At 41.5% G+C, this 22,710-nt stretch overlaps 1 protein-coding gene across 6 annotated transcripts in view; it reads left to right on the top strand.

Annotated features, from left to right (window-relative positions):
• SFXN1 (sideroflexin 1) overlaps positions 1-22,710 on the top strand; it is a 31,822-nt gene that overhangs the window by 7,559 nt on the left and 1,553 nt on the right. The window contains exons 1-10 of one of the 6 annotated variants that reach the window (XM_085519219.1): positions 6,720-6,768; positions 8,567-8,833; positions 12,177-12,351; positions 12,951-13,121; positions 13,832-13,930; positions 14,771-14,846; positions 15,824-15,909; positions 17,042-17,169; positions 17,642-17,691; positions 22,207-22,256. In XM_085519219.1, coding sequence (XP_085375345.1) covers positions 12,188-12,351; positions 12,951-13,121; positions 13,832-13,930; positions 14,771-14,846; positions 15,824-15,909; positions 17,042-17,169; positions 17,642-17,691; positions 22,207-22,256 — 824 coding nt within the window. In that variant the 5' untranslated portion in view covers positions 6,720-6,768; positions 8,567-8,833; positions 12,177-12,187. Of the gene's footprint in view, positions 1-6,719; positions 6,769-8,566; positions 8,834-11,295; positions 11,422-12,176; positions 12,352-12,950; positions 13,122-13,831; positions 13,931-14,770; positions 14,847-15,823; positions 15,910-17,041; positions 17,170-17,641; positions 17,692-18,748; positions 18,872-22,206; positions 22,257-22,710 lie in introns of those variants that run through there. The other 5 variants (XM_015876152.3, XM_015876153.3, XM_015876151.2 and 2 more) reach the window with 5 other exon arrangements.

A 22,710-nucleotide genomic window follows, 5' to 3' on the forward strand; every position in this document is an offset into this window, starting at 1 on the left:
CCTAATGAAACTCCTTCTGAGCTTTCTTTTTATATTTTTGGGATTTTTTTGGTGTATTTTTTTTTCTCCTTTTCTCCTCAAAGCACAACACAGGTGAGATTTACTGCATGTACTTATCTTCTGAAAATGCAGCACACTGCTGCTTTGGAACAGAAACCCTGGGCCGAGGGGAACATTGACTTTGTAAGACACTGGGAACATTCTCACATACTTCATTCATTTAAATCAACATCCATTCCAGCAGTCAGAGTCTTTTTCATATCTCACCCCTAATTTAACGTGATCATTTTGTGGATGAAATTCAGGCCTGGCTCAGCTGAGGCCATAACAGCACAGCAAAGCCCCTTAAACAGCTCTGCAGGTTTCAAACACTCCTTCTTCAAACAGGGCACCCTGCTGCGCTCATTTGCCACTTCAGCTAATTTGCGAGCTTTTAAAACTTTCATGACTTAATAGTCATACCCAGGTGAGGCACAAAAGTGAAATCCATTAAACCCTTATTACTGTTCAGGTAAATGTAGTGGAGGGATTAGGCAGCCAATTGGTGCAGCTCTGGGAGCCATTTCTACAAAGGATGGGTTGAATTTGCCTTTTGCTGCTCTCCAGCTGATGTGCCCTCAGACAGCACTGAAGGATCAGCTCATGTCCAGGTCAGAGCTTGCCCAAAGCTGCCAGCAATGGGATAGTGGTGCAGGTGTGAGACCTGGAAACAGGCAGAAAAGTAGTTTAATTTTCCCTAGGCCCCCACATATAACAGCTACTTGATGTTATTTAATGCTTTTCAACCACTGCTGACTGATGCTGAAATCAAAGCAATACCCGGCAAAGGAAATCTCGTGTTGTCTCTGCTACCACCCTACAAAACATCTGTTGCTCCTCAGAGACTCTTTTTGGAGAAATGCCCATTGGGTTGGCATAAAAACATGAAAATACACATAGAGTAACACCTTCATCCAAATGATCTTAATCCAAACAGTAATTAGCTACTAGAAGACCGAGCCAGAGCTGAACAAAGTCCAAGGCTTGTGTTCAGAGATAAACGTGCTTTAATCTGCCAAACAGAACACACACACATAAAGGTGGCTTGATTTACAAAACAGTGTTACAGTCTGTGGATACAAACTGTACTCACGTCACTCTCAGGATGACTTCTGGAGTCTGCATGCATGGGATGTATTAAACATCAAATCAGCTGAGGTGGGCTAGCAGAAATAATGCCTGAAAGAGCTGTCAGGTTTCTAAATATCTGGCTATGCTAATAAGCCAAGGTAACTTTAGCCTCAGTTTAACCTTCTCGGAAAAATCAAGAGTTTCTGGGAATGGAGCAGCAGCTATGAACTCAAAAGATCAGCAAAGCTCATGGCATAATTGGTGGTATCACGGTTGGGCACTGCTTGGGAAAACACAGCAGTGAGTACAAAATGCAGAGGAAAGATGAGAGGCAGAAAGAAATGCAAACCACACCTCAGGGTCTCAAGCTCCTTCTTGTATGATGAAGACCCATCAGGAGGGAGAAAGAGTCAGTGAGAGAAGGGATTTCTCGTCCCCAAATGGTGCTAACAAGGCCTAAATATTCACTACTGGAGGGATATATTTTTTTCTTTTGAGGTACCATAATCTGTAAAAGAAAAGGAACAATGTTCTATTCCCCATATGTCCTGGGCAGTCAGACTGGGCTCTGTTCATACATCCTCTTCCCATGTAATCAACCCTTCCTTACATTTCTAATGTAAAACCCAAACCAAAGCTGACTGGTTTCAGCTGCAGCCCCCGAGATTTTACAAGTTCTTTTTGGGCAGAAGAGAAAGACAGGAATGAAAGGGAAATATCCACCCTGGGGACAGAGCAGGACCTATCAGCTGAACAACTCCATACCCCACCAGCAGGATCCCTCCATAGCTGATTGCTGAGGACATACGATATGAAATAGCACATAAACCAGCATGTCAACATGAAAATATAGACTGTCCCCACTCTGCTGATATATGCTTTATTTGCACATGCACTCTTTGTTTCATACAGGCTTGCATTTTTTCTTTCATTCCATGGATGGGCACAAAAATTGAATGCATGAATCAAAAGAGAAGTCACGGCAAAAATGACAGCACTTCTAATGCCAAAGATGGCTTTGACATATTAATTAGTACCTCAGAAATGAAATAAAGCCAGTGATACGGGATGATTCATTAGAATGAAATTAATCTGAGAAATAATTAATTCTGAGTGGATAAATAAGAAGAGTACAAATGGATATATTAGCAGCAAAACTCTTCACAGCTGAGTGCTACAGTGATTTTTAGCAACAGTGGATCAGGCTACAGATAACATAATTTTCTTAGCAGATGGCTTGGTAGGTGGCACTCCACTCCTAAGCTGTAGATTTACTCCTGAGCTGTATGCCAGCCAGCAGCATAAAATGGATCCTTCTCCATATTCCAGCCCAGCCTCTGAATGGTGGATGGAGAACTGCTCCTCTTCCATCAGAGGACTTTTGTTCTTTCTGATGCAAAACGTGTCATGATGAAAAGTGTGGCTGGCACCAACCTAAGCTCATTGCCTCTAAGGGTTAGCAGAGTAGGTAAGAAAAGTCAGACTGTTACCCAACAGCTGATGATGTATATATGTAAGTGCACATCACTGCACATCCACTATGGTCGTGCTTTACAGCCCTCCTACAGGCAGGCTACAAAAGTCCTGGGATTAATGAGAATTAAATGAAATATGACAGTAAAAAAGTAAGAAATGGAATGGAATGGAATGGAATGGAATGGAATGGAATGGAATGGAATGGAATGGAATGGAATAGTTTGGTTGGAATGGACCTTGAAAGAGCATCTATTCCAACTGTCTGATCTCATCAGGGCTAACCAAAAGTTAAAGCTTATTAGAAGAGCATTATCCAAATATCTCTCAGCACCGATAGGCACTGGGGAAGTGTTTGACCTGTGTTTGACTGTCCTCACAATGAAGAAATTTGTCCTAAGGTCAAGTCTGAACCTCCCCTGGAACCAGTGGAAAAATAAGAATCCAGAGCAAGGTTCTGGCTTTAGTCTCTTCATTCCTCCTACTAGTTTCAACTAGAGCTTTTGAAACACCCAGGGATCAGACTGGATCACCCCAAACCATGATACAATCCCAAATTCACTTTCACCTTACCTTGTCTGCATACTTTATCTATTCCAGCCTTTGTGCCAGTCTGACCACACCAGGTAGAACTGGTTCATTTCAGTAATTCAGTAATAACTTGTTCTTTGCAGCCTGCCTCTATGTCCTTGGCTTTTCCCTGCCCTGTGTTGCAAAGAGAGAAGTTGCTGTGACAGCAGCTCCCAGAGCAGTGTCTAACAAGCAGTGCTTGCCCTGGTTGGAAATGTTCCCTGCATCCTATCATCCATTTGTCAAAATCCATCTCAGGGTCAGGGGCTTCAAAGCCAGCGAGCTGCTCATGCTCCTGCCCTGCAAGGCTCAGCAGCTCTGGGCTTGGAACACACCAGGGTTTGGCTGCACCAGCACAGCTATTCTCATTTCCTAATGCTTTTCTAGAAGCATCCCAATGATTTCTAGTAACTGTACTCTACTTATGGTAACTCTGATCTGTTTTCCAGGACTTCTCTTCTGCTCTTTAGGAACTTCCCAATGCTTTCTAAGAATTGTGTATTTCTTTCTAGGACTCTTTTACTTCTTTTTAGGAATTCTCCCTTCCCTTTTAGAAACTGCACTCAGGTTGGATCTTAGGAAAAATTTCTTCTCAGAGTGATCAGGTATTGGCACAGGCAGCTCAGGGAGGTGGGGGAGTCACCATCCCTTGGAGGTGTTAATACATAGGTGTAGCAGTGAGGGTCAGTGGGCATGGTGGGGATGTCCAAGATCCCACAGGTCTTTTCTAACCACTGTGATCCTATGATCTGTGATGGCATGTGACATGCTATTCAGAGCTGTCTGGTAGTGTCTTATTTTATCCCATGTCATGTTGTCACGTGTTGTTCTCAGCACTTCACTCACACTGCTGCATGCCTCTCCATGTTGTGGCATGCTCCTGCGCATGTCAACTGATGCTGCTGTATGCCTGGTCCCTAAAGGATGATGAAAAAATTTGTCCAGCGCAGTTGAAGCAGCTGTGATATCCCATGGGATGGTGCTAAAGCAGGAGGGACCTACACCTCCTCTTGTTCCAAACTCCATCAAGTGGAGCCAAAATCTTTAAGTGACTTTGCAAGTAACTCTCTACTAGCTTATATGAGGGTTTATTTATGTTACCAAAGTGTTGTGTTGCTGATCTGTTGGACCATTTTTCCTTGGTTAATAGTTTATTTATTAGCAGCTGAAACTGGGAAAACAGGGTGAAGGTTTTTGATATACTGACACAGACTCACAGATATCTGTAGTTCAGAAACAGTCTTTGAATTTAGGAGACTGTACTGACATCCCTTCCAGTCTGGAGTTTGAATTTCCTGCATACCATTAATGCACAGTAAGTCAGCAGAGCAGAAGAAATGCTTTATATATATGGTTCATCCAGCCCCATACTGTGCTCCTGATAGTAAAACGCAGCACAAAGCTTTCACACGCACCTCCCATCAAGTGAGTGCTAAAGAACAGTTCCCAGAAATGTGGCTGGGTTCTTCTGGCAAACCTCTGATAACAGTCAGCTTGGTGCCAAGGCCGGTTCCTAACACCACCTCCAAGAGCCAGCAGCTGAACACACTCCAGCTCCTTGCTCTGCACATTCAGAGCCGTCATCACACATCGTTTCCCACCCGCTGTACAAATGTCTTTCTCATGGAGTAGAAATGTCTTGATACATTCCACGCTTGCTGTTTGTGATACAGGGCTGCATAAAACCCAGTCCTGTAGTGCCACTTACTGGATATCTGTGTTAATAATTGCAGCGCACAGCAGCTCTCAGTGTTTGTCATTTGATTCCAATTTGAAATGGTAAAAAAAAAATCACCATAAAATTATTAATGTCCAACATAATATTATGAATACAGTGAAGCTTAAAGAAAGTGAATACAGCAAAACTCATTTCTTGGATGAGGCAGTAGCTGTACAAGAACAGAAATGTTCCCGCTCAGGTTTGCATAGGGAAAGGTTTGCTCTGCAGTAGTCTAGGAATTCATTCAGGTGAAACACAGAGAGGGTTAAATTCATATCTAGTTCAAAAAAGGACTGAACGAACACCTGAAGGTTTGCAGGAGTGTTATTAGTGGGGTCAGCTGGAAATCAGGTGCCTGAAAGGAACACTTCAGCAGGAACTAAGGTAGCACTTCATGCATCCACTTCAGTCTCTAGGGATGTGCTTCCTGTAAATGCTATTAATAGTTACACTGTAATTTAACCTGTATGAAAACCTGTAAGAAAACACATGCTTGAGTTTACTGGCCAAGCTATGTGGATTTACTCTATAGGACTGTGTGTAGGGGTTTTGGGGGGGGACGAGGACTTCAAAAGAACAAAGCTCTGGTATTCATCTGCAGATCAATATACTGTATACCACATCATGGGTCCTCTACTCTCAATCCACTAAAGCAGAGAGCTGGCTGGGAGCCACCACAGCCTCTTCCAGCCCACCTTATTTTACTTCAAAGCATCGATGAGCACAGAGTGTCTATTTTTTGGTCTCTACAGGTTGATGAGCTATTCTGGCACACCAATGAGGTAACCTAGCACTGTTTGCAGAATATTCATGGGATGCAGCACAGCTCTATCGCAGCACATTGTTCCCATTCCCAGAAGACTCAGTATGAGATACGGGATGACACCGGCTCACATGTTGCTGACTTATCCAATTATCATAACACAATATAAATTAAGGCTTTAATGAGCTTTAATTGATTTGCAAAGTGAGCTAGCAATCTATTTTGTGCATCTATCACCACATTCATCTGGAAGCTGGGATGGAAAAGGAATGGGAACAGCCATCCCTGGCTGTTTCTCTTGATTGGTCAAAGCACTCTCAGTGCTCAGTGGTAGTTTGCCTGCTAGTTCTTCTGCAAAACTGCCTGAAGAGTGGCCAAGAAAGTGCATTCAGGCTTGCTCTGAATCCCCTGGGTTTCCTCTGAGCATTTCCCTGCTGCCAGCTGCTTTCTGCAATACTTATTAAAGCTGGAGTAACGAAAATGAGAAAGTCCATAAACATCCATCTTTGTTGTCAAGGTTGCCATCGGGCCTCCGGTTCTTTTACCTTATAGTTGTTCCTATTAAACTGACTGATGATCCAATTTGTTCACCAAGCAAGTACCGGTATTTTGCTCCAGAGGTGGCCAATAATATTTCTGATAACCCTCCCATCAGCTTTTATTCCATTAATTATGGAAGTAATTTCACAGCCTGCAAGACTTGAGGCCACATTGTGCCACAAGCTGCAAGCAGGCCTGTCCCATCAGGGAGCTGAGAAAGCCGGATGCCTTAATAACCCAAACTCACAGAATACCCCGAGACGGAAGGGATTGAACCCAACCCCTGCCCATACATAGGACCACTCAAAATTCAAACCGTGTGTCTGAGCGCATTGTCCGAACCCTCCCTGACCTCCAGCATCTCGGGGCTGTGCCCACTGCCCTGTGCAGCCCGCTCCATCACGGGGGAGCTGAGGGGCGCAAACCGATGCGGAGACCCAGCCCCAAGCACGGCGGACACCCAGCCGACCATCCAGTTCCCGGTGGGCGGAGCGGGGCGGAGCGGGGCGGCCGCTCTTCAACCCGGCCCCGCTCAGCACGAGCCTCTTCCGGGCAGCGGGGCGGCGCGGAGCCGGCAGCGTGCGGGGCTGCGGTGAGTACCGGCAGCGGGGGGCGAGGGGCCGGGCAGAGGGTGGAGGTGTTGCCCTGCCCGCTCTGCCACCCCCGGCCTCCTCAGGGAGGGCTCCAGGCCTCGGTTCGCCCCTGTTTCCTGATTGAGGACCCTCTGCTTCCCCGCATCCTCAGCACCCTCCCGAGCTGTGCGCGGTGCTGTGTCACTGGGCTGCGAGCTGGCGGTTCTCACTAGCAGGATTTATTTCTTTATTGAGTTGTTAACGATTGCTGTGACGATAAAGGAGGAGGGGGTGAAGGCTGGACTCGTACCAGCTTAAAATTGGCTGTGTGTATCCTACTGGAAATATATATGGTAGTAAAAAACCTATGGAAGGAGGCCATGAACGTGTTTGGGTACAGCCTGCTAATCCTACCTCAGCTCACAGCAACCAGCAGTGACACAAAATCAGACCTTGAGTTAACCCTTCTCCCTCTTATTGCTGAGGAGAGGTCGGTGTGTGACGCATCCCCATGCTGTCCAGCCTGCAATGTGAGCATAGATGGTATATTACAGGCACACGCTGCTGCAGCTCGGATGTCTGGAAGCAGCTTCAATGCAGAATGATGAAATCTCCCACCAAGTGCCAGCCAAAGATGGCTGCTGTTTTGAGGAGAGAGCCCCAGCAGCAGGCGCTACCCATAACGCAGACTGCTGCTTCTGTTGCTAAGCTACACACAGGATGGACATTTATAAGCAAAAAAAAAGTATCTTGCGGTGTTAGCACGGTTTGCCTCCTCCAGCACTCGGTTTGTTCTTGTGACTGTGGTAGGAAAAAGAGTCATGCAAAGGTTTTGCTTCTTATAATCTAAATGGATGTTTGCTAGAAGGAGAGCTTTGCAAGTGTGTTAGCATTTAGTGTGTGTTGCATCATACTTTTCCTTGTTAGTGCTGCTTCTTTCAAACCGTGATAGCACAGTGCAAATAGAGAAATACCACTGCTTAATAACCCCGGTAAGTCTGAGGTCTGCTGTTTTGCCATCACACAGAAGTGCTTTCCAACTATCCTGCCTTGATTGACATCCCTGTAGAATGCATTCATTGTGTAGTTTCCTTTGCCCAAACAATTGGAATATGGGTAGTAGCTGGGTTTGCATTTCTGCTGTAGCTTTACCAGAGTGTTATAAAGTAGAATAGGTCTCTTTTTACTGATCAGAAGGAAGTTTGTTTCCTGTTTTTTTTCTCCTAAAACAACGTAGCTGCTGTTCTCATGGTGTTCCTCCTGGAAAACAGCTGCTGTGGGAGTGCTTTGAAGGACAGATCTAGGAGCCTAAATGTGTCACACCTTGTCCCTCTCTCTCTCTCTCTCCATGAATCTGCACATCAAATGATTTCAGCAGCGCACGACTCCGACTTTAGAGCTTTTCTGTAATGGTAGGATTCTGATAAGAAGTGGGTACTGCTGATACCTTCTATTTTTAATCGGTTTTCACAGAGGGAAAGAAAAGTAAGAAAAGTGATTTTATTCTCCTCTTTTTGAAAAAGGAACACTTAGCTCCTAGGAGAGTCTGTGAATCATCATCTGACCCAAATACCTGAAGTGAGGGATCTACGTCAAATGGGTACCATGAATGTCCCATCTTTCTTTCAGCATTTATGTTGGCTAGTTTATACCCTTCCTCTATGAAGGCTGCTTTGAGTCTTGTGAGTTATTATGTGTCCAATGATGTTTGAGTTATGTTATAAAAGATTTGGACTGGGGAGCTGAGGTGTGAGATGTTGCAGTGTTCATTATCACATTCGAACTGCTTTGGACACAGTCTTCTCTTCTTTTGGCCAGCTGTTGTCCTCCCCAGCTTGGTGTTTGCTTCCCTTCTGGACCTGCATACAAGGGAAGTGAAAGGCTGCTCTCATTTACAGAGTCCACTTCAGTAGGGGAAGGTGCTGGAGCTGATCATCTGGACTCTGGCCTCCATAAAACCAAAAAGCAACAGGAGATTCTGTATAGTGAAGCAGTATCCCATCCAATCTGAGGACATTTGCTGAAGGATCCCCCACTCAAGACAATCCAGGCCCTTCGTATCTGTTCAGAAAAGCCTATTTCTGGGTGAGTTTTCAGGCTAGTAACTCTCAAAAATACTCTCAGACAGTATCATACTTATCAGCAACCTGCAGGCAGTTCTGATCATTGTCAGAATCACCTCCCTGCTCTACGGAGCAGTGGCAGAAGCTCTCTGCATCACTCAAGGAATGGGCATTTTGATGTTAGGGATGCTTCTTGACTCAGAGCAGTGACTACGGCTTTAAAAATGTCAGCTTGTTTCAGATACACAGCTGTATCATCAAGGAATTTCCTTTTCCATTGCTCTGCTTTCGGCTTTAGCTTGGAAGAAAATCAATAATGCATCTGGTGAAGCTTTTTACTTGCAGAATGGATTTGTCAAGATCAGGTTAAAATAGGGGATGTGAGTAACATAAGAAAGCATACATTGTTGCAAGGAAAGTAGCAAATCCAGTCTCCTCATTCAAGCGCTGCTGCTTAAGTGTGGGATGCCTGGCTTGAATTCATCCCCTGGTTTATGAGTCCTTCAAGTGCACAGTTAGTAACACACAGGGTTCACATTTATACAAAACCTCATCTTTGGTTTTCAGCCCCGTTTCTTTTCATCCATGCTAAAATGATCCAACGCCTGGGTTGCTCAAAACAGCCTCAGATGGTCATTGCTACTCTTTGGGCTGTTGCTGCAGTGTGAGAAGTGACATATGGTGGTCAGTGTGCTGTCAGAACCGCAGTTAGGAAATAGAACACCAAAGAGTTGAACTGACAACTCCTGAATCGGCGTTTTTCAGGATTGTTGCAACCGCTACCGTTGACCTTTTAAACAAGGTTTAAAGTCTTCTGCTATTGCTGCTGATTCTGCAGCAAATCTAAATGCAGCCTTTGTACTAATATTGTTGATCAGGCTTTGGGCTGGTTTTACGTAATTATGTTTTTTAAGAGAGGCCGATCTCAGTTCCAAGCCCTCTTTCCTTCCCATTGATGTCAGTTTACAATGGGAACTTGCAGGCAGTCTCATCTGATAGAGGACAGCAGGTTTAGGTGTGCATTGAACTGGGACTTTCTGTTCAAGGTCACTTTCTGATTGGAAAGAGGAGTTGAAAAGCAGTCAAGAAGGGATTCAGTTGAAAAGAAGTCTGTTTGTAGAAGGTTATTCAGAATACAGAGTCAAAATTATCTCTGCAGAGGAAGGAAGACATTAGTTTTGTCTGTGGATAAGTAAAGCTTCATTATTTTGATGTGTGTAATCAAAAGAGTCTGTAATCGTCTTCCTGGTCCTGCAGCTGAACCCATGGCAGCACATTCCAGCAAGCCACAGCCATATCCATGTGGGAAGCTGACTCTTAATACTTTATTATTGGTTTATTTTGCTAGTAAGGGGGGTTGCTAACCCTGTGCTACGTTGTCATCCTTGCCATTTATCCACCCTTGTAGTGCTGATCCTCCTGTGTTGTGAATGTGACCACAAAGTGCCATTTAGGTATCAGTTATTTCAGTAATTTAATTAACGCTGTCTCCCAAATCCTGTGCTAATGGAGTTGCTTGAGGAAGAGGGGCATTCAGACCAGACTGGGTAATTGTGTTGTTTACCTTCCCACCTTAAAATCTCTGCTGCTGCTAATTCAGTTTTCTTATTTTCCAGGTGTTCTCCCCTCTGTCAGTACTTACAAACAGCAATAAGTGTGGGAGCAATAAATACAAATTATTAGTCAACTAATAAAGGCAAACTTCAGCAGCCCCATAATGCTCAACTGTGCATGTAAAACAAAGTCAACATTTTTCACTTTCATTCTGGAAGATTTGTGCATTTACTTCCCCCTTTTGCAAACTTTCCACTTATGTCAGGGATCACTTGGGTTTGTTTTGATTTAACTTCATCTCGGAGCCCTGTACGACTTCTTATCACAATTTCATTAGGAATATTTGGGTAATTTGAGCTTAAATCTTGGACATGCCTGACTTATATTGAGAGCTCTTTTACACAAGTGGTATTTTAATAACAGGTTGCCATAAATCATGTACAATCAAGGCAGAGTTCCCTGGCTCTCCTAGACAAGGAGCACTGTAGCAGAGCAGTGACTCAGTCCCGAGACCAACAAACCCAGCAACCTTTCTACTCCAGTGCAAGTTTTGTGTGTCCCCAAGCTGTATTTTTCCAATGTCTGGAACTTGTTACGCTTCCTTGCATAGACAGCATCCGCTCCTTTGTGTGTGCACCGTGGTCTGCCCATGCTCAGAGTCCTTATGGTTTGAAACTCACTTAGAAAAGCATTGTACCTACTGACAGTATTAAAGTGCAAGTCAGTTGTGTCAATCACATGATTGAGAAGAAAACATTGTGTTCTTGGATAACAGGCACCCAAAGCTTTCATCCCTTTTTTGCACAAGATCAAATCTTTTGTTAGGTGAATGCCAGCAAGAGTGGAGTCCATGTGCTCTGCTTTGCCTTTGCCAAGACCAGTCCTATCCAAGTCAGTATTTTTTGTTTCTGTTATCATCTTTTTAAACAGATGCAGTGATTTCAAGCATAAATTTTGACCAAATTGTCACCAATGTCTCATGAGCTTCACAGTGTTCCTGAGGTTTGTTGGTGGGAGGTAAAGCTCAGATGTCAAAGTACTTTTAGTCATTTTGAAGTACGTTTTTAATTTTCTGGGTTTTAAACCTTCTAAATGCAGAGCTGTGTTAGTTTGGTGCCTGTCATTGTGGTTCTGTTACCATCCCTGATGTGTCATTAGAAGAACTGTTCATGTGTTCATAATGCAGTAAACTGTTGCCTTATGTAATCTTTGTTTCAATAGGACGTGAATTTGGAGAAACAGCATTTACTGAAAATAATGTTTGGTGTTTGTAATCCTGATTTATTTACTTTTTGCTTTGCAATGCCAGAGGTGTTACCTGGGTTTTGTTAAATACTGCTGCACTTTGTAAGAGCTCCTCAGGAATCTCTTGAAAAGTTTAATTTCCCTTTATGACAACATGTTCAGCTAACTCTAATTCATACTCGAGTAAAGCAGATTTCTGTTTAATGTCTTGTTAATGTTAATTAGTACATTTGCTTGTTAGTGAGCTACTATACTTTGCATTCTACTCATCCTCAGATAATCATAGTTACAGGAAACCATGAAATGTATAAATGTTTTGGGAAGCAAGCCCAAAAATGTAGATATTTAAGTTCTTTAAGTTAGTTTGTTTTCTTGCATGAATACCAATCTCATTAAAACTGTGATAATGTCTGACATAATCTTTCTGTACTCCTTTAAGCTCAGTTCTGCAAGATGTGTCCTTTTTTGCTGCAATTAAAGCCATTTTTCACTGTAGAGTCTTATCAGTTTGAGACGTGTTATGAAATAAGAATTCTGAATTGCAAATGTCCATGTTGTCTTCGCAGAGTTTTTGAAGATGTCAGCAGATATACCCTTAAATATTAATATCAAGGAGCCCCGATGGGATCAAAGCACTTTCACTGGACGAGCCTGTCACTTCTTCACTGTAACAGACCCCCGAAATATTTTGTTATCTGATGCCCAGCTGGAAAGCGCAAGAAAAATCGTTCATGATTACAGGTATGACAGTCATTTTTAATGGTGGCCCAAAAAAGTCATGGTAGAGATAAGAATATCACCATTATAGGTTTAAAAGGACATATTTAAGATCCCCTATTTATTGCACCACTCTTTCATCTTGTTTCAGAGCTTGAAATGTTGTCAAATTACTAACGAATGGGGAAATTATGTCGTCTGAAAAAAAAACTGTTTAGTATTTGAAAATGTGGGAGTGTCTAGTTCTGAAAATAGTTAATAGAACAACAGTTTAAAATAGCCTTTCATATGTCGTATTTTGGGGGCACATCGTTTATTAAATCAAGTTAAATTTCCAAAGTTTCATGCTTAGAGATTTTAGCTCAGGCCAAGTACTGGCTTGACTCAAGAGAAGTTTGATGCTGGTTGTCTCAACTCAGATAACACAACCAGTGCTGGGAGTTTAAATTCTTCTTACTTTGCCAATTTATTTAATAGCTGAAGATCTACAAGCTTACTATGAGGCTAGATTAAAGCAGCATCCTCTGATGCTAAGTTTTTCACTGGAGGTCACAGCGTTTTATGTTTATAACAGTTGTGCTTTTTGCTGTTGTCTTGTTTTGTTGGTTTTAATTTGTTCTAAGACAAGGTATTGTGCCACCTGGATTGACCGAAAATGATCTGTGGAGAGCAAAGTATATCTATGATTCAGCCTTTCATCCAGACACTGGTGAAAAGATGGTCTTGATTGGCCGAATGTCAGCTCAGGTACCCATGAACATGACTATCACAGGTTGTATGATGACCTTTTATAGGTAAGTGGTGGCAGTGTAACACAAGATATTTCCCTGCAGATTACATAAGTGAAAATCAGTGTTACTGTCAAAAGAGCATTTTAGAAGATGTATAATAAACGTTGTAATATGTAAAATTTTACTTCCTTTTCTCTCTTCTCCCTGTGTTCCCTCATATCCTTACTGATGAGTGGTATCCTCTGGAAGCAGCTGTGATATAAGCTCTTAGATGCTTCTCATAACCCATATAGCCCATTTTTCCTTCTTATAATGTCTTATAGATTTATTAGAACAGTTAGGGGCATGCTAACTTTTTGAAGACTGAGAGAGAAAACCCTGCCTCTAAAATCTATTTCTGAATTACTTATGGAGTTTCCAAGGAGAGCAAATGAGCTGCCAAGGAGTAACTCTGAAAAGTACCATAGGTCTTGATGAGTTGCGTTTTTTCCTCTGTATGTTTTTATAGAGAGGGTTGCCATAATGCTTTTGCTCTTACAATAAACCTTTGTCCCAAGTGAACTGTTATTCATTTGCTATGCTTTTAAAGATCTATTCTTAGAATTAACTTTCACTTTCATTATTAAGACAGTATCTCCTTGACTGAATTGCTTTATTCAGGTAACCAAGAAACTTTATGATTACAGCTTACAGTGGCTTTTCTCGATTCATTTTTCTGGGCTGTTGACTCAACTCTGTTTTTAAAAATATTAATAGCTGTTTCTTTTTTCAAGAACGACACCGGCGGTGGTTTTCTGGCAATGGATTAACCAGTCCTTCAATGCTATAGTAAATTACACAAACAGGAGCGGTGATGCCCCAATTACTGTCAGGTCAGACTCCAAAGCAGATGCTTCTGATGTGTTTGCAAGTTCTCTCTAATGGACTTGAGTATGGTTGGTCTTTAAAGTTTGAGACGGTAGATAAGTTTGTTCATCTGCATTTACCATCAGTTTGGTACATGTAGTGGAAATGCTGAGTCACAGCCTGAAGCAGTGAATGGAGCACCTGATGGAAGGTGGGGCCAACCCAAGGGAGCTCAGGTGCACACAATGCAGCTGAGTGACCAGAAGGGGTGGAGCCAGGATCCACCCCTTCCCAGCCCTCATTTAAGGGTTGGCAGTGCAGGTGAGGGTATCTCTTGCTGGAGATCCCTGCCTACCTGAAGCCTTCCAATGGTAAGCAGCACTTTTCTTTCATTTTTGCATCTGTGGCTGCTGCTCCTGGGCTTGTTCTTGCTTGCTGTTGCCAGGGACTTTGCCACCCTGCTATTATGACCCCATTATAGCATTACAGTATGTATAGTCAAAAAGCCTGAGGGTGGTGAAGGTGATCTCTGTTTTCACCCTCAAAGATAAATCTGAGGGCTTTAGTCAGTTCTGAAGCTGTTTTTCATAGAGGATATGTCAACAGGTGGATTAGGTTGGATTTGGGTGTTTATTGCAGAGCTGGTCTATAGATAGATAGATAGATAGGGGGTGGGGGGGGGGAAAGGTTAATTTGTGGTTTCATTTGACCATTCCGTTCTCAGTCCTTTCTGTCTTGCTGCAATAAGATATGCTTTAACTTTTGTAGGTAGAAGGAACTTATTGTGTGTGTAGAAATTGTTTGGTTTTGAAAGTGGCATGAATATAATTATTGTGTATGTACAAACATTGTTATTTTTGTTTTAGCCAGCTGGGAACAGCCTATGTTTCTGCTACCACAGGTGCTGTTGCAACAGCTTTAGGACTTAATGCACTGACAAAGGTATTGCTGATACTTTTTCCTACTCTTAGTCAGATTTTGGTGCTCTATGAAATGGCTCCCTTCTCCTCCTTTGGATCTGTTAAGGAGTAGTAATTACCTTTGGCAGCTCTTTTCTTCAGTTCCTAATCTTATTTTTGCCCCTCGTACATGGTTTTGTATATATTTTAAGTGCCCTATCCTTGCTGTTTTTGTACACAAAATACATGCAGTGAAGGTGCCTTTATGCCATTTCTTTTAAGGTGTCAAAGTATCTGGGAGTGTCTGAAAGTTAATTGCAGTGGATTTGTAATTACAGTGACATAGGCCTGTTATGTAATTGTACAGCTTGCCTGGTTTTTAATGTACAGTATTACCTCTGGAAACGTAAAAGCCTACTCTGGACTGGCTGAAGAATGTGTAAAGAGCTGCTTCTCTTAGATATGGGAAACTCAAATTCTTCAAACAAATGCACAGCATATTTCAGGAAGAAAAAACCCCACGATTTTATATCCTTCCATCTATGCTTTAGTATACTGGGCACGGTACAGCATTGGCACATTACTGAAAGATACTATTCTAAGCAGAGTAATTCAGATTATACGACACATTGGCTAGATGAATGGCTTCATGCAATGAGTGGCCTTAGATACAAAGCAGCTGCTACAAATGTTGCTGGCTGTAACCTTGCCATTGAAGACAGTGAAGTTAAGGCCTATTTAGTGTTGCCATCAGGCTGCTCAGAAGCTGGCCTTTGTCCACAATGATGCTACTAAGTTAAGAAGATTTTTGCCAGTCTCCTGCTCTTGCTCACCGTGATAGTAATATTCATGACTTAGGTCTTGCTTGTGTCTCTTTTGTCTCTTCCTTAACATGGAATTTTCACTGAATTTTAATTAAAAGGAGATAAATGTCATCTGTCATTAACAAGTGAAGAATCTTGATGTGACCTTTGGAGAAAATGATTATGTAATTCTTTTTTCTCTCTCTGCTTTTCACAGCATGTCTCACCTCTTATAGGACGGTTTGTTCCTTTTGCTGCTGTTGCTGCTGCTAACTGCATTAATATTCCACTAATGAGACAAAGGTAGGGAAAGGCATAAAAATCACTCATTAAAAAAGAAAGGATGTTATTGTGTTCTTAGATCAGCAAGTTACTGGAAAAAAAAGAACGTTATATTATCTTTAGCTTGTTTCAGAACCTTGCAAAAACCTTGGGCATGGTCTTGTTTTAATTGATTGACTGTGATGTGTAAAATAGAACATTCTCATTCTCTTCAGATAAATATCTGTTTGCTTCTTCAGCCTTAGATCTAAGTAACCAAGTACCTGTCCTTCAAGGCTTAATACAAACTACACTTTGGAAAAATATAATTTCAGGAATGGTGCTTCAAATCCAACATATGGAAGTTAGTCATAGAAGTTGGTATTCAGAGTTCTATTTAACATTCTGAGATTACAGAATATGTTTTAAATAAGTTTAAATATATACCATCCTCTTACAAACAAGGTTGTGAGCAAAAAGGGGAATATTTTCATGTTTATGTTCATGGTGAAGTTGAATCTTGGTAGTATTTTATTTCCTATGAAAGATGGGAAGAAGATCTTAGGCAGTCTTCAGTATATCTGCACTTCTGTCTGCTTTTCACTCTTTGAAAGGGTCTGCCCTGTATGTGAGCTTTGCTCAAGAGCAGAATTGTGTTAAAGCTCTGATAGACAATAATACAGATACAGTAATGTTGTTTCCTTTGTGCATTCTGGTATACTTCCAAATACATTCTTGGTGGCTAAAACGGAAACCCAGACTATAATGTCACAGTATTGTGTTTTAGTTCAATGAAACTAATCTACCTGTGTTCCCTATGTTCTAAGTGGGGAAGGACAGGCTACTTTGAGAGGAGTCCTGAAAACTGTATTCATCTGACTTTTCTTGAAGGACAGCCCTCTCCCTTCTGTGTACTACAGAAACAGCATCTTGGAATACACGTGGCCAGGCTCAGACATCAGACTGATATTACAGATATTCAGTTGTTCACTTTTTTTAGCATAATTTGCCCCAAATCCTTCTTTACAATTTGAATTTTTTTTTTGCTGCAAACATAGATAATAAAATAGAGCCTAATTCTTCCAATAAAAAACTTTAAAGAGGAGAAACATGACCAAAAAAAGTGGATAAATCTACATCAGTCTCTGCTTTATTTTTCCTTATTATTCAACAGGGAGCTCAAGTTTGGAATCCCTGTCACAGATGAGAATGGAAACAGATTGGGTGAATCAACTAAAGCAGCTCAGCAGGCAATTACTCAGGTGGTTATATCGAGGATCCTCATGGCTGCTCCTGGCATGGGTAAGAATAAGTTCAGTCACATATGGCTCCTAATTAGAAGTTCCTACTGTGACAAAGAGCTTACTTCCATAGAACTTGATTTTTGCATCTCTTACTGAAAAACAAGCCCAGTATGTTACACTGACATGCAACAGAATGGTTCCTGGGGTGCTTGTGTGGAAATTATGTGGGTAGCAAAGGAATGGTAGCAAGTTCTGCTTGAATGGAGCTTGTTTGCTGAAGGTATGCGCTTTGACCAGTGCCAAGTTACTGAGCACAGGGTTAGTTACCTGTGAAATTAGAAGTTCCATTTCCTGGGAGAGTCTACTCATGTAAATAACAATCCAGTATCTCTTAATGGCAATGTGAAATGAAAGCACAGTTATTGACAGCTGTGAAAACTGAATTAGTCTTGGTTCATCTGTACAGAAGATTAAATCTATGTGCCTTTATCTCCAAAGTTCATGAGCTGTTTTTGTTTTCTCATTTGCAGCAATTCCTCCCTTTATAATGAACACATTGGAAAAAAGGGCCTTTTTAAAGGTTAGTCTCAGAAAAACCATGCACATGTATTTCATGTACTAAGTTAATGTTTTCATATAATTCAAGTATTTTAAGTCTTGGTATTCTCCTCAGAGAACTCCTGGAGGACGTCATTGTAGAGTGTACTTTGCAGCTGTTGCTTTCTTCCTCTTTCAAAGACAGAAGTGTCTTAGTTCTTTTAATCTTAAAGGGCACGAGGAAATTACTCACTCATTTTGTTATTCTGGTCATTATGTATAAAATGCGGAGTTCTTAGTAGTTACATGGCTTTCCTCTTACCAAGACTTGGAGTACAGCTTCCTTCCTATTAGGTCAGAGTTTCCAAACCCTCCATTGGGAGAGCGATTTGGGCAGCAGCTGGGAGGGCAAGCAGAGGAAAGTCCGTTTCCATCAGTTTGTCTATGATAAAATTTTCTAAAATACTGCAGTTTTGTTATATCTGATCTTCACGCTTCTTGTGCATGGTTAGATAACCTGCCTATATGGCAGGAAGAGCTTGGTATTAATAGATAAATGGGGCTTTAGGAAATCATCCCAGGTGTCTCCCAATTGCAAAACACTTTTGCTTTCCTGAATGAATTTGTTGCTTTTTTTCCCCACTCACGTTAACAGGAAACACTGTTCAGAATGTAAGAGTAGGAAATGTGGTGGTTGAATTTTAGAATAAAATTATGTTTTTTATCTCATTCAAGAAATGAAACTGCAATGCAGCCAAATGCACTGACTTGTTTGCAGTATAAGGAGCCCTGTACTGTTTGGGCTCTGTGGCTTTTGACCCATTCCCTGTTGGTAAAATAACTTTAAGTGGTTTGTGATACTGTGATGTCCTTGAGAATGTATTACTGGAACATTCACCTTGGCTTTTGAAGAATGCCAACAAAAGAGAGTAAAGATGATTTCCCCATGTTTTTGACATGAAAAAGTGTCACAAATGCCATCAACTCAACTGGCAAATACATGACATTTGTGAAGAAGTTGTGAAAATTCTCATGGTTTGAAGACAAATAGCTGTTGTTGTTTGTGTGGTATCAACATAAGAGTGTTGTGAATTTTTCAGATCAGCAAAAATGAGCGATTTCTTCAGTGACTGCTCAGTGGTCTTTGGTACCATCATGACTGTTCATGCTCACCTGTTCCTCCCCCTCAGCCTCAAAGAATGAGCAGAGGTGAAACACTGCTCTACAGGTCATCAGTGGTAACACTTAGTAGAGATTAGTATTAAAGCCTTTAAGGAATAAGCTGCATTTCTAACAAGCAGCTTCTGTGCTTTCTCTTGGGGCTTCAGAAGCGCCATCCCATTTGCAGTATTCCAACACCATCCATGCTAGCTTTACTAACTCATTTTTCTTAGTCTTTGCTTTGCACGTCATCAGCGCTCTTGGAACAGTACTTGTAAGCTTGCCAAAGCCTATTAAAGCAGCATGCAGGGTCAGAAAAGTCAAATGGCTGTTGAATGATAAGGAACATAGAATGATGTAAGCAGTGAGAGAGAGAGGTAAATACTTCTGGACTGCTGATCTCGGTGGTAGCAATGAGTCATCCTTTGGTATTTTAAATGTGATGTAGGTTCTGTAGTACTATTCATCTCTGACATGGTTTTGCATGAGGATACTTCAATTATAGCACTAATATACCTGACGGTATTCCCAAAAATTATTGCTAGAAAATGATTCAAAAATGTTTTTAAAACCACAAACACATACTTGGTGGTTCAAAAAGAATCCTAATTCTCAACCAGAATACTTGGTTTGATGTATACATTGCTTTTGCCTTTGCTTTCAGCAGTTGCTTTGACTGTGTTTTGAATTAAGCAATGCAGTGACTCTTGATGGTGAGGCTGCATGCTGCACATATTGACTGGCTCCACGCAGAACCAAATCGTTATTACATTTGCTGCAGCAGAAGGATCCATAGCAACCTTGCTTTAAGGGACAGGGTTTGTAGGTCTGTTTTGTTGCAGATAACCTTTCCCCACCAGAAATGAAACATTTATTTCATAGGAATGCCTGAAAATCCAGAGGGAAACTGAAGCTTTAATTTCTATTGCAGCTCTCACATCCTCAGCAACTGTTTCTCTCTCTGGATTGATTCCGGAAACTTCCTTGTATGCCTTTAAAGTAAATATCTTCAAGTATCTTAGTCTGTAACTAAATATTCAGAACTCTTACGAAGCTAGAACAGAGCCTTTTTTTTGTTTGTTTGTTTGTTTCAAATATTCTTCTTAGATATCTTAGGCCTTAGATCATATCATGCTTTCCTTCTATAGCTGTTGTTTTTAGTGATGTCCTTGTGAACAGGCATAGCTTCCCTGAGAGAGTTGACACAGTTGGGGATCAAACAGTGAAAGAAACAGGAAAAAAAAAAATCTGACTTTCTTTTTGCCTTTTGTTTGCTTGCTCCATTTTGTTTGCTGTCACTTCTCTACTTTCTCTTTGTATGAACTGCCAAAGATGCCTTGAAATCATCTGGAATTTAAATCCCAGTTCATCTGAAATCGCCTTCTTGCCTATTTAAATACATCTTTTAACAGGCTAAATTCTTTTGCCATCTTGTAGGTCTCTATTTTCTCTTTGTAAGGATGTGCAGCATGCAGTTGAGCATTGCTTTATCATTTTAGATGGTTCTCTGGGCAGCGTTGACCTTCTAGTGTCAATGTTTTACCTTGCCATTGTTCTTAATTAGTGCCATTTGGTAAAAGCTCTTGAAAAATAAAAACTGTAATTCAGATCAAGTACCTTGGCAACATTTGTTCCAGCAAATGAAATAGGAGTCTGTATTATCTATGTTCATAGACACTTTTTCATAATAATGACCAACTCAGATGGAGGCTTAAACCAATATCTGTTACTGTCATGATGCCCTTTAAGTCTTCTCAGTTAAGGAAGCATTTGGGGCTTTTCTCTTGCATAACTTGCACTTCTTGCAGTTCTCAGCATCCCTCTCCTTTATTTCTCCCTGCATTCAGGAGCCAGTTGCTGTACCAAGTTTTTTGTGTTCCCAACTAAGTGTAGGATGATGACCTTGGTAACTGCTGTCCCTCATCTGTGAGCTGTGATTCACACAGTCCAATTCCTGATCTTCCACTGTCAGACATGAAGTTTCTTGCCACTGGAACAGTCCCAGTATATAAAATTTAAAGCTTTTTGAGTGAATTTATTTCAGGTGAGAGTCAAAGGTGTATTCAGTGGATTGTCAGAACAACGGAGCATAGCTGAATTGAGTCTTTACCCTTTTATTGTTGCAGGTTTTTGCTGATTCTTTCTACATTCATTTCTGGATTGCAGGTTAACACCAGGAAGAAATAGTAAAAAAAGAGGAGCAGTGTTCTACATCATTTCCTTCTCTCAGGCTCTGGAGAAAGCTTCATATTCAGGCTTGATTACCACTGCTTAGACCTTACATAGCACCAGCTTTGTCACACTGAGCTTCCTAAATTTCCTCCTTCTATCTCACCTGTCATATACTGCTTCTCTTTTGTTCACTGGTTTCCCCTGTAATTTCTACATCTTGAATAATGCCTCTTGCAGAAAAACATCACCATCGTTGGGAACATTGCTCACTGTAACGCATTCGTACTCATTAGCTCATTTGATTAAAAATCAGCTTCCTGTTATCATAGCATTTGTGCTATTCTGCTTATTAAATAAAGACACTGATATTTTACTGTAACAAAACGGAGCCCTGTGTAGAGATGGTATTTGAACAGATCTGGTTTTATTTCATTAGCAGTTTCAATTAGAATGCTAAGCTGGGCTAGTGGAGGGGATTCCTAAACCATTCAAAGACCTACAAGAAAACTATGCCACTTCTTAGTGTGCGTTCAAGTTCTGCAAGAGTTATGATACTGTAAGGTATGCCATAAAGACAAAGAGTCTATATATTATGGGGTGCTTTCTCTGTTTTGTCCCCTAGTCCCTAGATTTTTCTTTAACGAGATGAACACTTGCAGAACTGGACTAGGTTGTGTCCTTAACAGTTAAATTCCTACACATCAAATCATAGCATAAGACAGGAGGAATCAATTCCTTGTCTCCCTTATTTTTTGGTCAGCAGGTGCAATGATCTGTTATCCACAAAGCAAAGTTGCAGTTGTGAGTTAAAGCCAGTTGATGGAAGAGAGAGCTACAGCCAAACTCCACGTGCCCTCAGGAGATCTGCCAGTGCGTTCCACCAGCACCGCTCCCAACTTGCTAGCTACTGTGGGCTTACGTGACTCAGAGAGGTTCAGGTCAGGATCAGTTCATGAGTGAAACAGTTGGTCACCTGTTGTAGTTTCTAAGGGATGCTCAGAGTAAGTGTACACTGATATCACTGAGTTTCTTTACTACTTGAAAGAGGTTGGGGTAAGGCTTTCAAACCATAGCTCAAGCTTAAGGTATTCTGGTAATTGTTTTCCTTTCATTGTGTAAAACAGACTTTTTTAGGTGCAGGTTGTCCCTTCCAATGCAAGTTTCCATGGTGGGAAGAGGAATAAAAGATAGCATACTCACTGTGTGTTATTCTATTTTTAAACAGAGATTTCCATGGATGAGTGCTCCCATTCAAGTTGGATTAGTTGGATTCTGGTGAGTGCCTTCTTTGGCTTGTCTGCTATTTTAAAGGTGTAACTGCAGGGGCTGCTTTTTAAGAAAGTAGCATTTGTGTTTTGTATAAGGTGAAAAGGCGGGGGGGGGGGGGGGGAAGGAACCTTTGTATGTTGAAGCAATACAGACAAGAAGTTCATTTCCACATCTGTGGCTGATAAAGCTGATAATACCATTTAAAAAGGAAGCAGTTGAAGAAGCTGCTGTGGGGGAAGAGAAAGCAGGGGGTAGGGAAGAGGAAAAAGGGAGTGACAGGAAAAGGTATAAGCAACTTAATTTGTGAAACGATACTTTAGCTGCCACCTCCATAAACAATAATTGTAAACTAATCCTGAGTTTGAGTTCTTGACAACTCTGGTTAATGGAAGGCTGTGTTTGCTGTTGTCTAGCACCTTATGTCGCCATGTACACCAGTGCAAAGCACTGAAGGGACATC

The sequence above is a fragment of the Coturnix japonica genome, chromosome 18, assembly GCF_054131305.1.
Source record: "Coturnix japonica strain WE chromosome 18, WE-NBRP24, whole genome shotgun sequence".
NCBI lineage: Eukaryota > Metazoa > Chordata > Aves > Galliformes > Phasianidae > Coturnix > Coturnix japonica.